At 50.6% G+C, this 14,545-nt stretch overlaps 2 protein-coding genes across 3 annotated transcripts; one reads left to right on the top strand and one right to left on the bottom strand.

Annotated features, from left to right (window-relative positions):
* The first annotated feature begins 1,872 nt into the window (after window positions 1–1,872).
* Window positions 1,873–10,477, top strand: LOC109749697 (transcription factor UNE10). 2 transcript variants are annotated; one of them, XM_020308641.4, is made up of 5 exons: window positions 1,873–2,997; window positions 3,199–3,315; window positions 9,436–9,501; window positions 9,596–9,979; window positions 10,079–10,477. In XM_020308641.4, the coding sequence occupies exons 1-5, from the start codon at window positions 2,299–2,301 to the stop codon at window positions 10,181–10,183; spliced, it is 1,371 nt and encodes a 456-aa protein (XP_020164230.1). In that variant the 5' UTR covers window positions 1,873–2,298; the 3' UTR covers window positions 10,184–10,477. The 2 variants fall into 2 exon arrangements, with proteins under 2 accessions (XP_020164230.1, XP_020164233.1); XM_020308644.4 differs by having other exon boundaries at window positions 2,007–2,997; window positions 10,082–10,477.
* A 1,636-nt stretch (window positions 10,478–12,113) lies between these two features.
* On the bottom strand, window positions 12,114–14,323 carry LOC109749699 (expansin-B4). The gene is made up of 4 exons (XM_020308646.4): window positions 14,012–14,323; window positions 13,794–13,903; window positions 13,344–13,528; window positions 12,114–12,817 (listed from the first exon to the last, which is right to left on the bottom strand). Exons 1-4 carry the CDS (start codon window positions 14,220–14,222, stop codon window positions 12,484–12,486), a joined length of 840 nt encoding a protein of 279 aa, XP_020164235.1. The 5' UTR covers window positions 14,223–14,323; the 3' UTR covers window positions 12,114–12,483.
* Between the last annotated feature and the right edge of the window lie 222 nt (window positions 14,324–14,545).

Genomic DNA, 14,545 nt, shown 5'->3' with positions numbered 1-14,545 from the left:
TACTACGTTCCCCAAAAATTATACCAGGCCTCTTTATTAATGACATATTTTCTAATCTTTCTAATCTTCAAGCGCATTGCATCCATCTTGATCTTGTGATCATCGACGACATCGGCAACATACAACTCCAATTTCATCTTCTCTTCTTCAATTATTTTCAATTTTTCTTTCAAATACTCGTTTTCTTTTTCAACTAAATTTAACTTCTCGACCAGAGGGTCTTGCAATTTCCGGTTCACATACCTCCTAGATAAAAATATCTATGTCAACTTGATGGGCATAATTGTCATAAACTAGAAATGCAACAAATAGTTATAGAAGAGAATATACCACATCTGAATCATACACGGACGAGGGCAAAAAACTTATCTTCTTCAATTATATAGTTACTTGTATAACAAACAATCATACAAGTAAGAAAATTATACAAGTAACTATATAAATCATACAGATAAGTTTTTTTTTTACAAAAAGGATAAGAACAAGAGGCTCACCAAGGTGGTGCCCGCGACAGGACGGTGCGGGCGATCGACAACGGTGTGGATGGGGACGGGACGGCTCTAAGTAAACCACACCTACACATATGCAAACTAAGAAGTTAATTTGACCTCAAATTGCGTATAAATCAAATAAACTCTCACATAATTACTCCCAAACTAAAACCCACAAATCACTATACTTAGAGCATGAAACGAGTTAAACTAGCAATGAGAGATGAAAGGATGAAGTTGCTAACCTTTTAGAACCCTTGGATAGATGGAACGAGCCTCCAATCTTAACAAATCTTGGCAAAAATGGAGGATGAGCTCGAGCTAGGGGAAGGAAAGAAAGAGGAGAGAAAGGAGAGCTTGAGTTCGGGCTGGACGAAGCATCTATATATAGGAAGACCTTTAGTCCCGGTTGGTGATACAAACCGGGACTAAAGGTCCATCTCAGTCCCGGTTGGCGATACCAACCGGAACTAAAGGTGCTCGCAGAGGCCCCAGCCTGCCGCCACCCCTTTAGTCCCGGTTGTTATCACCAACCGGGACTAGAGGTCCCATTTGAACTGGGGCTAGAGGTGGTCGTGCCACTGTCCGCTCCTAGCCGTTGGAACCGGGACTAGAGGTGCCATTAGTCCCAGGCCCAAACCTGACCGGGACTAATGCTCGAGATCAAAGATAGTTTTTCTACTAGTATACCCCCAACCCACCAGGTACAAACCCAAGTTTGACCAGGATTAAAGATGACATGGTTTTCCCATGGAAGGCGGCACCCCCGTTGATAGTGAGGTGATTGTGATGACTTCATTAATTTCAAGACCAGTCTTTTCAGGCACTCGAAAATGCTCATACGGATAGGGTGCTCGTGCGTACGTTCCTAGCATGACTTTATGTACCTGTTCGTGCATGCTAGGAAGGCGAGGCGTCTGCATTATGTTTTAACTTTTTTTAGGGTTTTAAAGTTTTGTAAGCCAGGAACACCAGCGAGGCAACCGGGCTAAGGTGGGCCCATGCCACGTTATCGAAAAAGGCTAAACATACAGAATCATCGTCGTGGGCCGCAACGTGAAACGGCCGTAAATCGGAGAGTGGTCCGGTGCATGCACGTTTGTGTACGGTCGACACGTGCATGCAGTTTTCAAGAGATCGCCGGCCGTCGGTGCATGCCCCACAGGATTCGGAACTGTACCAGGTCCAGGAGCCACAAATCAGAGGAGCACCCGATGCCCGCTGCCTCCGCGCCATGCACGCAGCACCACCACCCGATGGGAACCCGACGGCTGGACGCCTCCGGCCCGACAGCCCCGGAAAGGCAGGCGCGAAAGAAACGTCCGAGCTACTAGCTGGATTGAAAACGCATGCAATGCAAGCGCTTCCTCTGGACTCCTACGTGGTCATGTGGAAGGCGAGGCGGCTACGTGCCCGGCTCCTCCTCACAAGCCCAGGGCCCTCCCTCTCCCCGTCCCGTCCCTCTCCCTGCCCCCCTCTCCACCTATCCATCCATCTATCGCCTCCGCCCCCGACGCGCACTGCATGGCTCCGCCACACACACCTCCGCGCGCGCCGTGCACCCGTGCTGCCTCCTCCACGCACCGCTCCATAACTATCTCCGCCTCCGCTTGATTTGCCGTGCTTTCCAACGACCACCATATATACTGTGCTTACGTATATGGTATAGCTTACACCTACTACTACACACACATAGCTAGCTCACCACCGTTCTGCTCTGCCGGCCCAATCCCGGGACGACACAGCAAGCCACCGGTCCTTCTTTCGGGGTATATATATAGCTTGGCATTGGAGGTGGTGGAGCGTGATGAATAACCAGTGCGTGCCGAGCTGGGATCTGGACGAGACGGTTGGCGCGGGGCTCAACCCGACGTCCACCGGGTCGGCGCAGCGCATGGCGTCTGGAGACAGCGGTCTGACGGGGCCGGTTGCCATGCCCATGCCGGACCAGTACGACGAGGTGGCGGAGCTGACGTGGGAGAAGGGCAACATCTTCTGGCAGGGGCTGCTCAACCGGTCGGTGCCCAAGTACCCGGCCGCGCCGGCGCCGGCGCAGATGCACGCCATCGGCGGCGCGGGAGATCACCGGGAGACGCTCGAGGCAGTGGTGGGCGAGGCGGCCGCTCGTTTGTCGTCTCAGTCCACGTCGCACCTCGGGCAGCCGTTGCCAACAGCTGCCGCGCCTTGGCTCGGTGTGGGCGCGCCGGCCGACGGGCTCGTGCCGTGCGCAAGGGTTGACGACCCGGCGGAGGGGGACGTGCGGAGGAAGCGGGCACGGGTGGTCGGCGAGGACGGGCGGGTGTGCGCCAGCCAAGGGAGCGTCGCGCCCGGCCGTGGCGAGAGCTCGCTGCTCACTCTGGAGCCCTGCGGCACCGGTGCTGACGACTTGTGCGGGTTCACGACGACCAACAACTCCACGTCGCTGGACCACGGCTCCCCGGAGACGGAGAACACGAGCTTCGGGGGCGGCGCCAGCGACTCCCGCTGCTTCAGCCGTCGGTCGCAGGCAAGCAAAGCTCTGGGCTAACAGCCACACACGTTCCCACACATACCCTGCATATGCATGCATGTCTCGATCGTAAGCATCTCATGCACGTACGTCGATCCAGCTTGTCTTGATCCGTATGGGCTTGCAGACTCCCTATGCTTATGTTTTTTCTTGCGTCTATCTAACCGGCCGGTGCATGCGTCTGTTGAGATACAAAAGAGAGACGGGCTGTGCGATGAAGCAGAGAACGTCGTGGTCAAGGGGGAAGCTCCAATGAGGCCGTCCATTTCTACGAAGAGGAGCCGGGCTGCTGCCATCCATAACGAATCTGAGCGTGTAAGCAACTATCTCTTCTGCACTGATGCATGACAGTGATTTGTTGCTTACACTTGATACTGGTATTTGTTATATAGTTTTATTGCTTCATACTAGTATTTGGTTATTCGTACTTTTAGTCAATGACGTGCATTTTAGGTCTAGCTTCAACCAACTTGAGCATTCAGTGTATTTCTATAAGGGGTATAGAACACGTGCGCATATACAAGTGGTAGCTAAGCTAGTGTGAATGCAGAATGTGTGGGTTACGCGTGCCTCGCTTGCATACTTCCGCCCAAAGAGAAACCGAGTGCAAGCCAGACTAGTCAACCGAGCTCAAGTTGAGTTGAGCGAGATAGTGATCGAGCTAGAAAGCGAATTGATTTTGGACTTGTCATGAGCTAATTGCATAGCAAATTTTGGGGAGGACCTGCACATATCTTGCGTAAGCTTGGTGTAGCACTTTCGAAACAACAGAGATTCACAACATCCGGGTGTCGTTTCCAAACGAGGCAAAAGACTTGTCATTTTCATTGATAAAGAAGAGACTGAGAATTGCTCGGATAATTGGCAGAAAAGCAAGCTAAGACGGATACAATTCAACCCACATAACATGGCCACTACCGGCCAACCTGGCCATCAACATGGAACAGAGAGCTATGAAGAAGAAAAGACATCCGCCAAGGAGTCGCAGGCGTCATCGTCACCGCCGATTACCTCCGAACGAGCGACTCCGACTTCACCATAGAACTCCATCATCAAAGCCAATCCGCAAGCAGCTGCACAGAAACTACGACTACACATGCCAGCAGATGAACATGCACGAACAACCGACAACTCCTACTTTGACGACAAGCTTTACAAGGAAAATATTCAGGACTTGCGCCGACCGTGCCCTCCGCAAACGATCACCGAGTGCCTATCATCGTCGCCACCTATACTCGCTCCACCGCAGCTCCGGCTTAAAGCAATTAGACAACCACAGAAGAGCTCCTCGCACACGCCAGGAAGATCCGACTACCAAAGCCCGAGCTGTGACCTCAAGCTCCTCTCGGTGCCATCATCGTTGCCAAATAGAAATAAGCATCCTTGGAACGGCCACCACAACAACCCACACGGCGAAGATGACGCCATCCACCGGTATCCAGTTGTAGCCGACTCCGAGATGATGCCCCCAAGGAGGACGATGGCATGAAGACGCCTTCATCTCCTGATTCTATGGATCTGAGGTTTCCCTCTGGAGCCATGGTCGCGAGGAGAGGGGAGGAACACCACGCATGGGTGATGCTTCCAAGAAAGAGTATGATGCCCGCGCGCGTTGCCATTGCTAGATCCAACAAAAGCCGAAGATAGGATTTCTCCCGGTGAAGCTCGACTACCGACTGCGCGTACCGGCCTGCTACGAACCGCCGCCCACCAGTCACCGTAGAGCACCGAGGGGAGCACCTCCTGTCAGCTCCCGCCTCCGCTTAGACTGTCCTATACGGTCACCAGGCCAGTAGCCGCAGCGCTGCTAGAACCTTGGCGCACCCGCCGTCCACGCCATCAGGTCGATCCAACCGGAAGAGCGAGGGTCAGCACTCGGATCTTGCCGGGCCTCACCTCCCACCACCGTCGGAGGACACCTAGCACTCATCACCGCCCGCGTAGCCGACGGAGGCCACCGCCACAGCTTCTAGAACCACCGGCGGGAACAGGGCGTGAGAGCCCTCGCCACTTAAGGAGTAGGGGTGCGTCATCACTGCAACCAACACCGGCAGTAGCGGCGGCAGGGCGGGCACACACTCGGCCCTTCTTTCGTGGCTAGGGTTGGACGCCCGAGTAATTATTTTTACTTATGGATCATGAGGTAATGTCCCGGCCACAACCATCGGTTCCCAACAATTACGCTTGATGAAATCTTGACTGGCCTCACAGACCAATACTTGTCCTTCTTACACACTTTATCTTTACTTGTGAGCATCCTGTGTCAACTTCCTAGTTGGTCATTCCGTAAAAAAGTAATTCCTTGGTGATACGTGTAGTCTGTCATTTCTATCAAATCATGAAGTCAAATAGGCCTCCCACTAAAAGGAGCCGATGTCCCGTCAGTCCAGTAGGGGCGTTCCCTCTTAGCACACATCTATGTGTGCCAATGTCAGCATCCACATATGTCCATGTCGTGTGTCACGACGGGCTGTACATGGCTTGTACATGTCTGCGTCACTCACCCACACACACATGTGTAACCGCGAGGGTTGACTCTAATATCATTTCTAACGCTCCGTCCACACAACCATTAGTTCCTAAGCGTCATACCTGGCAGGATCTAGACTGGCATCACAAACCAACACTAATCTTTCATGCACACTTTATCATCACTCGTGCGCATCTAGGATTAACTTTTCAGTCATTCACTCATCCTCAAATTTCTCCAAGCCAAGAACGTTTAACTTTGAGATTCCTTACAAATTGGCTCTTGGAAAAGAAGGATTTCCTTGTTGACATGAGTAGTATATCATTTTTATTAAGCAAGTATGCCACACTAAAAAAACTGAATGTCTACGGGCCATTAGAGTGCGTACGTGAGCATCAGAATGCTTAGCTTAAGCATGGTTAGTTGTCGTAACAAAGTTGTTAGTTCAACATGTTGCGACAACCAGCTAAGTTAGTGGGAATCGATGCCTGGGATCTTCACGCGTCCAAGCTAACAAGCAACAATGTTGTAGAACGAAAAATCTATCCATCGTAAAAGATGCACTCGGGACAACAATATAGAAGGGAAGAAGAAAGGAAAGGCTGGAAGGAAGAAGGAAAGAGGAGGGAGAAAGGGTGATGGGAAAAAGTCGGATGGTCGCCGAAGAGAGTATAGTCGTATGATGCATAGCCGCCACATGAAGGACCAAAGGGGAGTCTGCCAGTTAAACCAGTCGACGGCTACACTCCGACAACTCGATGACATTAATCCATCATGAACTAGAAAGATCATTGAGACCACAGGGTTAGATGGATGCATTATCGTCGAAGGTGCCTGACCTGGGAGTGGGGTAAAAGTTGGACAATGAGGCGGCATGGTAGCCCTGTTGACTTTTAGGGGTGTATGATAGGAGGTGCACGATCTCAGCGAGGCTAATCCACAACGTTTGGTTAGGATTTCAAGTGGGAGCGGATGCATTGGTGAAGCATAAATACAAAAGGGGGCTAGATGATGGAAATGAAGCAAATATGCCCAAACTAAGAGAGGCAGGCGTGGAATTGGTAGGACAATCGGGTGGAGGTGATGTCCCCCCTCCCCATTGGTCTTAGGGGGCTTGGGGTGAGGGATCCTCGTTTAGGGAATCCAAGGAAAATAACATCCATTGTTCTTTTATTTAGTAAGAATGGGGCCTTTTGTTCACTCTGAGGATAGCAAAATAGTTTTATCTAAATAAGAAAGGGGGGAAACTAAATGTGCTACACCATAAATGTTTCATTAGGGATGGCAATAAATGATTTTTTTATTGTTTACACCTTTTATGCCCATGTGACAAAACTATTTCTTCTCCTTAGGCAAAACCTAAAATCATTTTTTAATCCCAACTTTTAGTAAAGCCAAGGCAACAACCATGTCAACGTTTTACTGCTCTCAGTCACAACCAAAATTAGCCACAACAGAATTATTACAGTCCCTAAGGAAGGGAAAAGCAACAGTCTTGCAGTTGGATACAGGAAATAGATTAAGAAGACAAGCCACAAAGGGAAAGTAAACTGATCTACAATCCATATGAGGAAGCCTGCCAAGCTATCCTCAGTAGCTCTCCATGCCGATGATCGAGCAATCTTAGGCATTCTAGTAGTAGAGTAGCTTGAACATCGGTGCACGATACCTTTCAGTGTCAAACCAAACCGTCTACCAAACCCAGGATGCATTTCACACTTCGGCATTTTCACCCCTGAAAAACAAATTCATTGCGAAAACACCATAAGCCCCACGGGGTAGCAGATGTCACTAAGTTAATTGCATCTGATTTCTTCTTATATCTCCAGAAGGAGTACAAGGAATTGAAAGAGCACGGTACGGGAATGTTAAGAATATCAGAAATGATCGACCAAACACTTTTGCAACAATGCAATCAAAGAAGAGATGTTGTATAGATTCAAACTATTTACAGAAAACACAAGTAGGATCAGATACAAAATGACATTTAGCTAGGTTATCCTAGTCAAACTTTTGTTATGGGGGACCAGCCATAGAAAAATATGTATGTTAGGTGGCACCTTAATTTTCCAAATGCAATTCTGTAGTTCAGATGAAATCCCACAAAAGTTAATCAGCTTATAAATGGTTTTAACAGTGTGTATGCCAGATGGCTCAAGTATCCAGATGGGAGTATCATTGTCACATGACAAAACTTTAGTTTTCACTAGAGACACCAACTCAATACATCTACTGAGATGATGTTCATCCACACACCTTCTAAAGGTAAGTTTTAGAATCACCCCATCCCAAACCTGGGCAACAATAGCATCTCGTTGTTGGAAAATTTCAAGAAGATCCTTGTATAAGGTTTTAAGTAAACAAACAACAATCCATATGTCATGCCAAAAGCCAATACTGTTGCCACTGCCCAATTTCCACCTATAAAAGGTTTTAGCAGCAGAAAAAGCTCAACAAACACTTTTCCATAACTGAGATCCCAGACCAGGTTTAGCACAAAGAATATTGGGTTTCTTTGTCCCACATTTGAAAATTAGGAGAGTTTTCCAATCATTGGATTTACTGTCAAAGAATCTTTTGCTCCCACAGGCGAGCATGGCCAAGTTAAAATCCCTAAGGTTAGGGACCCCATCCCACCAAATTCCTTTCTCCTAGATATGAGTCCCCAGCTAGCTAGGCGATACTTGTGTTCATCCCCCATGTCACCCCCAAACAAAAGATATCTCATAAGTAATTGCCTCTATAGCACATTTGGGGAATTTCAAAATAGATATCAAATAAGTGGGGAAGCTAGCTATGCAAGTGGCAAGTAAGATTAGTTTGCCCCTGTAAGACAGTTCTTGCCAAGCCAACCAGAAATGTTTTTGATAATTTTGTCAATGATTGGTTGTATATCTTACCTTATCAATATTTTGAAGTGCAAGGGAACACCCAAATATTTAAAAGGGAAAGAACCAATTTGACAATAAAATATCTGGGCAAAACAAAGCCAGGTCTTCCTTAACATGAACAGTATGGAGATCACTTCTATGGAAATTTATTTTTAATCCAGAAATATTCTCCAAACATGATAAAATCCATTTCAAATTCCAAGTATGTTCCAGGCATCCAAGAAGAGGACGATAGCATCTGCATATTGCACACTGACAACACATCCAGGGATCATACGAGGAAGGATCCCATAGATAAAGTTATGATGAACAACTTTAGATAGCATCTTGGACAAACATCAGCCACCGAATTGAACAGTGAGAGCAACAAAGGATCTCCTTGTTTAAGCCCTTCGCCTCCAATAAAATGGGTCCATATGTATCATTAATTCTCACACAAAAAGAACTCTAAAATAAAGTACTATAAATCAATTTAATCCATTTATCTCGAGAGCCTCTAGAAGAGAGCATCTCCACAAGGAATTCCCAACTCACTATGTCATAAGCTTTCTTATAATCAAGTTCCAAAACTAAACCACTCGTCCTAGTTCTATGAATCTCATGTATCACCTCATGGGCTGTAACAACACTTTCTAATATAAGAGCCTCTAGAAGAGAGCATCTCCACAAGGAATTCCCAACTCACTCTGTCATAAGTTTTCTTACAATGAAGTTCCAAAACTAAACCACTTGTCCTAGTTCTATGAATCTCATGTATCACCTCATGGGCCATAACAACACTTTCTAATAAGACCTCCATTTAATAAAGGCAGCTTGGTTTGGGGAAATAAGTTTCTCACATAAAACAGGAGCTCTAGAAATCATAGCTTTAGTGAAAATCTTAATAGCACAATTAATCAAACTAATAGGACTAAACCTGAATTCAATTAGGACTTCTCTTTTTTTTCAATTTCCTTTATCAGATGGAAGTGGTATGTTTGCTTCCTCAAAAAAAATGCTATGTTTGTCCTTAAAACAAGAAGATTAAAATGCCTTGTTGGTTAGTTTGCTGATTAACTCAAGACCTTGTTGCAGAAAAGAAGGGACAGGATCAACCAGAAGATGCAAACACTGCAAAAGCTCGTCCCCAACTCAAGCAAGGTACTGTATTTCTCGACGGGAATCACCGGACCAGACAATGGAACATATATCTCCAGATAAATAAACGTCGATCTGTTATTTTCCATTGACGCAGACGGACAAGGCATCGATGCTGGACGAGGTGATCGACCACTTGAAGCAGCTGCAGGCGACGGTGCAGATGATGAACCGGATGAGCAGCATGATGATGCCCATGGCCATGCCGCAGCTGGCCCAGATGTCCGTCATGGCCAACATGGCCCAGATGGCCCAGATGGCGCAGATGGGCCTGGGAATGATGAACATGGCGGGGCCACTCGCGCAGCCCGCCTACACCGGCCTCACCCAGCCCATGATGCACGCGTCCACCCCTTTCGTCGCCATACAGCCCTGGAACGCCGGCGCCGGCGCCGACCGGCAGAAGCAGCCCGCCGCTGCCGCCGTGCCGGACGGCTACTCCGCCTTCCTCGCCTGCCAAGCGGCGCAGCAGAACGCGCAGGTACGCGCGTGCTCCAAAATCCAAATCTTCGCGCACTGTTCCCTTCGAACCCTTTGATCTTGATTGATTCTCATGCGGTGGCACGAATCTCTGCTGCAGCAGCAGCAAGCTCAACCGAACGGCATGGAGGCGTACAGCAGGATGATGGCCATGTGCCAGAAGCTAAGCCAACAGCAGACCCAGCCGGGCAGCTCCAAAGAGTGATCGTACAACGTCGTACAAGCACCTGTACAGCATTTTCCTTTGGACATGAAAATCTGTCGACGCACCACAGCACCCTGCAGCATCGTGTATTTTACACATTATTGCACATGATTTGTCGTATTAAAATCATTCTAGCTTGTACGCATATCGTTTTGACAACATTTTGCTTAGCTTGTACGTATAAGTCACCGCCAATCGGTTACCTGAAGAAGATGTGTTTGTACTACAGTATCACCCAATTGCACATGATTTGGAAATTGGACCGGAGAGGTTAACCTCATCCAGCTTTCGATATGCTGTTTGTGTCATCTTCTCGCTGACCGGTGGGCCGTCCTTCCCAGCCCGCCGGCAAATGAATGTACCGTCGGAGTTGGAGGCAGCTCAGCTCAGTGACTTCAGTCAATCATTGCGCAGCCTAACCCGCCACCGTCGCCAACCACTCGCCGCTGATCGGATCTTTTTTACTCCCCAACGCTATCGACCTCCATGCAGGCACATCTGCAGATTTGCGTACGCCGCAGAGATATTTCCCCGCGCGGTGTGACGCGATGGCTTGCTCTCTTGGCATCTCGGTGGAGTCGCTGGACCGCTCGTCCACACTATGCTAACAGTCAGTGGTACTTACTACTGTTAGTGGGAGCACTCTGCTTAGCTTCAACAGTGATAATGATGATATGCTCCGGTGCGTGCCGGTCGGGTCGAGTAGGAGATGATAATGGGATTCACCGACACACATGCTTAGGCGGATGCGGATCACAACTGGAACTGGTAAAGACGACGCCGTACCGGTCGGCATTGGCAAGGTACAGGTACAGGGTACACATCGCCTTTTGACCCCATGGGCCGCGGCGCACATGCCGCGGACCGCGGGGAAACCAGCTCGATCCCCGGATAGAAAGAGAGGGAAATGCGCGTCCAAAACAAGACCAGTGTCGGCCGGCCAACCCCCACCCCCAGCTGTGGCTCGCCGGCCCGATCCATCCATCCATCGGCGGATCGGATGCCAACACCATAGCGCCAGCTTATGTTTCGATTTGACATCCCTGATCACACATCCGGCTGGATCGGATCGGATCGGTCGACGCGGCACCGAGGAACAGGAACAGGAGTTATTACTCCTGGCTCAGCTTTGCCTACGGTGCCGATTCTCAACTCCGACGACGGTGAGCTGAAGCGGGCCCGTGCAGGATAAGAATAAGACCATGCAGTGCTGGGGTGGGGATCTGGAACGAACGAGGGAGCCACAATAACTCGTACGGGCAGGGATCGCCAGCATGCCAGCAGCAGCAAGCTGCAAGCGACGCGGTACAGCTAATGGGGTTTGAAGGCCCGGACCCCGGCGGCGGAAGATGGGACGCTTCGTTTGGCCGGACGCTCTTGTATCGCTGCGTGGCGCGCACTGTTCTGCTTGACCCGAGCCGGCCGGGGGATTTCTCTCCGGACAAGGCCGGTACGGTAGTCGTACACGTCGAACTGGCAAGACTATTGCTGGTGGCATAAAGAAAATCTACGGTGGGGAGTGGTAGTAGCTTTATCGAGGGTCGCAGCCCGCAGGGAGATTGGATAATTCGGCCGCGTGCTTTACCGGCAACCAATCATGCGCTACGGCTGCTTAGGCAAGGAATCTGCAGAAAAAGAAGCGGTAAAAGGCCGTCCTCTTCGCGCCAGGTTTGTAAATTTACCGCGCGCGGGAACAGATCTGGGTGCACGGCGCCAACTCTCCCTTTTGCTGGAGCCTAGTACTACGCTGTCCCGGAACTATGAGCTTACCTAGGATGTGATGAAATCAAATTCCAACCATTTTGATGCTTCTCTGCAGTTGGGTTTGCTTCTTCAAGATTAAATGCTTTTTCCTTCAGTATATATAGAAATAATAAAAGGAGTCACAAGTACATAATAAAAGGAGGCACAAGTACGAACATGGTTCATATAGTAGTAGTAGTAACAATATACTTTCGATTAATATCACCGCCTTGAATGATATATAAATTATAAAAGGCAAGAGTGGGCGGGAGAGCGTATCTTGTACGCCTGCCTCCTCCATTTCCCACACAGCCTTTTCCCATTTGCCAATACACGACTCATCACAGCCCTAGAGACCCAGACCCACACCCAGCCAAACTTTTCTCACCTAGAAAGACGCACCGACACCACACACACCCCCACCACCCGATACAGTTTACAACGACTCAAGGCAAACGACCGTACACTCCCAATGACTGACCGACTCACTTGACCGTAGCAGCTAGCCGCGTAGTAGCATTACCAGTACTCCGATTGGCAACGGAATCATGGTGGGTTCAGCTGTACTGCACGAAGGAGCGGTAGAAGGTGTTGGGCCTCCAGTTGGCCGGGATGACCTTGTTGGCGACGAGCGTCTTGCCGGACTCGTTGCGGATGCGGATGGAGAAGGGCGCCTGGAGGCGGTGGTTGGAGTCGAGGCGCCACACGGAGCCCCACGACTCCCTCATCCTCGTCCACTTGCCGCCGCCCGGCCCCCGCGACTCCATGAGGTCCACCTGCACCACGTCGCCGTCGCCGTCCTCGTACTCCACCAGCACCGCGAAGTAGACGGGGTTCGAGTACTCCTCCACGTGGAACCCGATCTTCAGCCCCGGGAACTCACACGGCACCCTGCAATTCATCACAAGATCGTACTTCGTATAAATTGTTGTATGGAAGAAGTTGCCGCTGGTAGTCCATGCGTATTATTAGTTTTGTTGCCTTGCTCGATGTTGCGGCGGAATATTGTATCTTTCGGCCAGGGGCCCAGCCGCTGCTCTGTGATACGAGACGGGGATGGGCTGGCCGGTGGCGTATGGTGGCAGGGCACGCATATGCCGTGCTGCAAAAGGAGGGTGGGTTGGGCCCGAGTAATAAAGCTGAGCCCTGTGTGCTTACTACTAGCTGTTGCACATGCATGTGCAGGGCAGAGGAGTGTGTGTGTGTGTGTGTGTGTGGCGCCCGTGTCCGGTCGGCCAGGAGTAATGCGGGCGGTTGGGTTTGGGTGGATCCAATGCACCCGACTTTTTTTCAACTTTTAACTGCCCGGACGATGGACAGCAAATTCAACCAAGAATTTTGCAAAATGGCGGTACAAATTCTCTCAATGTTGCACTGGTACTGCTACGGCGCTGCAGGTGTTGCTCGCTCTTCTTACCGTGTGAACTCGATGTCGATGATGCCGGAGTGGCGGAGCCTGTCGTTGAGGCCGGGCTTGGCGAGCCTGCCGAACGCCGTGCCGCTGAGGTCGAAGTGGAAGGGCGCCACCGGGTAGTAGTTCATGTCGGTGATGATCACCGTCTCCGTCCTACCGGAGCAGGACATGTCCTTCCTGCATCTGATCTGAAACACAACAAAAACGTCAGCTTCAGCTTCAGGCACCCGAGAGGTCGAGCGCCAACCGACGCGCTTCCTAAGCTGCAACGGCTCTCCGCCGCACAGTAAAAGACGTTTTCGTTCACGGAAAGCGACTCAACACACGCAGACACCCCGCACAGATACATTACTATACGCATGCGGGGCCCGCTGTCAGACGCTGCAGATCGGCCTACTAGTTGACAGTAACTGTAAACTGTTTCTCTTCTGCTCTACGTGGTATTTAATTTACCTTGTAGCATGAGCCGCACCCCTTGCCGTCCTTGAACAATGGCTGGTTGCCGCAGGAGGTCATGGACGCGAACGGGTACTGGTTGGTGTGCTTGAAGCCGCAGGCACCGCCTAGCAAGACCAAAGAAGCGCCGAGGAATGAGCCACATTGCTCGCGCAAGAAGAGAGGAGAAGCATTCATCTTGAGGAAGGGAGGGAGGGAGCGCGGAGGATCCTCACCGTTGTCGTCGGGGCCGGCGCCGTTGGGCTGGCCGTACCAAGTCGCCCTGGCCGGGGTCCAGGGGCCCCAGTACTTGGTGGCGTCGGTGGCGTTCAGGTCGACGTCGAAGGGGGAGGGGTCGGTGGTGTTGAGGTCCACGGCGCCGCCGACGGCGAGGAAGCAGAGAAGCGCCGCGAGCACGGCGAGGGAGGGGAGGGGGAGGGAGCCCATGCCGCGCGCTGTGGCGTGTGGATCTGACGAGTGGCGGTGGGGAGTGAGTGATGGTGTGCTCGGTTCCTGTGTGGGAGTGGGGTGGTGGCCGTGGTGCGGTGGGGCTATTTATAAACCGGATCGGGTACGCGCTAAGCAACGAGACGGGGTTCGGGTTTGTGTGTGAGCAGGGAGAGCAGAGCAGGGAACGTGCCATGTTGGGTGGGCACATGGCCTGGCTCGGGGCATGCAGTGCAGCCGCATCGCGTTACGGCAGAGCGAATTAAAGGTGGCAGATGATAGTTGGGGCGGGTAGATAGGATAGGAGGATGGCCAGCTGCTTA

The sequence above is a fragment of the Aegilops tauschii genome, chromosome 1 (assembly GCF_002575655.3).
Source record: "Aegilops tauschii subsp. strangulata cultivar AL8/78 chromosome 1, Aet v6.0, whole genome shotgun sequence".
In the NCBI taxonomy this organism is placed as follows: domain Eukaryota; kingdom Viridiplantae; phylum Streptophyta; class Magnoliopsida; order Poales; family Poaceae; genus Aegilops; species Aegilops tauschii.
The sequence above is the reverse complement of the archived record's forward strand: the minus strand, read 5'-3'. Positions and strand labels throughout refer to the sequence as shown.

Excerpts from the sequence above, each read along its gene's own strand:
- LOC109749697 (XM_020308641.4), top strand. The coding sequence starts at position 2,299 with ATGAATAACCAGTGCGTGCCGAGCTGGGATCTGGACGAGACGGTTGGC. Across the intron at positions 3,316-9,435 it reads TCCATAACGAATCTGAGCGT|AAAAGAAGGGACAGGATCAA; the intron begins GTAAGCAACTAT and ends ACCTTGTTGCAG. Across the intron at positions 9,980-10,078 it reads CGGCGCAGCAGAACGCGCAG|CAGCAGCAAGCTCAACCGAA; the intron begins GTACGCGCGTGC and ends TCTCTGCTGCAG.
- LOC109749699 (XM_020308646.4), bottom strand. The coding sequence starts at position 14,222 with ATGGGCTCCCTCCCCCTCCCCTCCCTCGCCGTGCTCGCGGCGCTTCTC. Across the intron at positions 13,904-14,011 it reads CGCCGGCCCCGACGACAACG|GCGGTGCCTGCGGCTTCAAG; the intron begins GTGAGGATCCTC and ends TGGTCTTGCTAG. Across the intron at positions 13,529-13,793 it reads GGTGCGGCTCATGCTACAAG|ATCAGATGCAGGAAGGACAT; the intron begins GTAAATTAAATA and ends GTTGTGTTTCAG.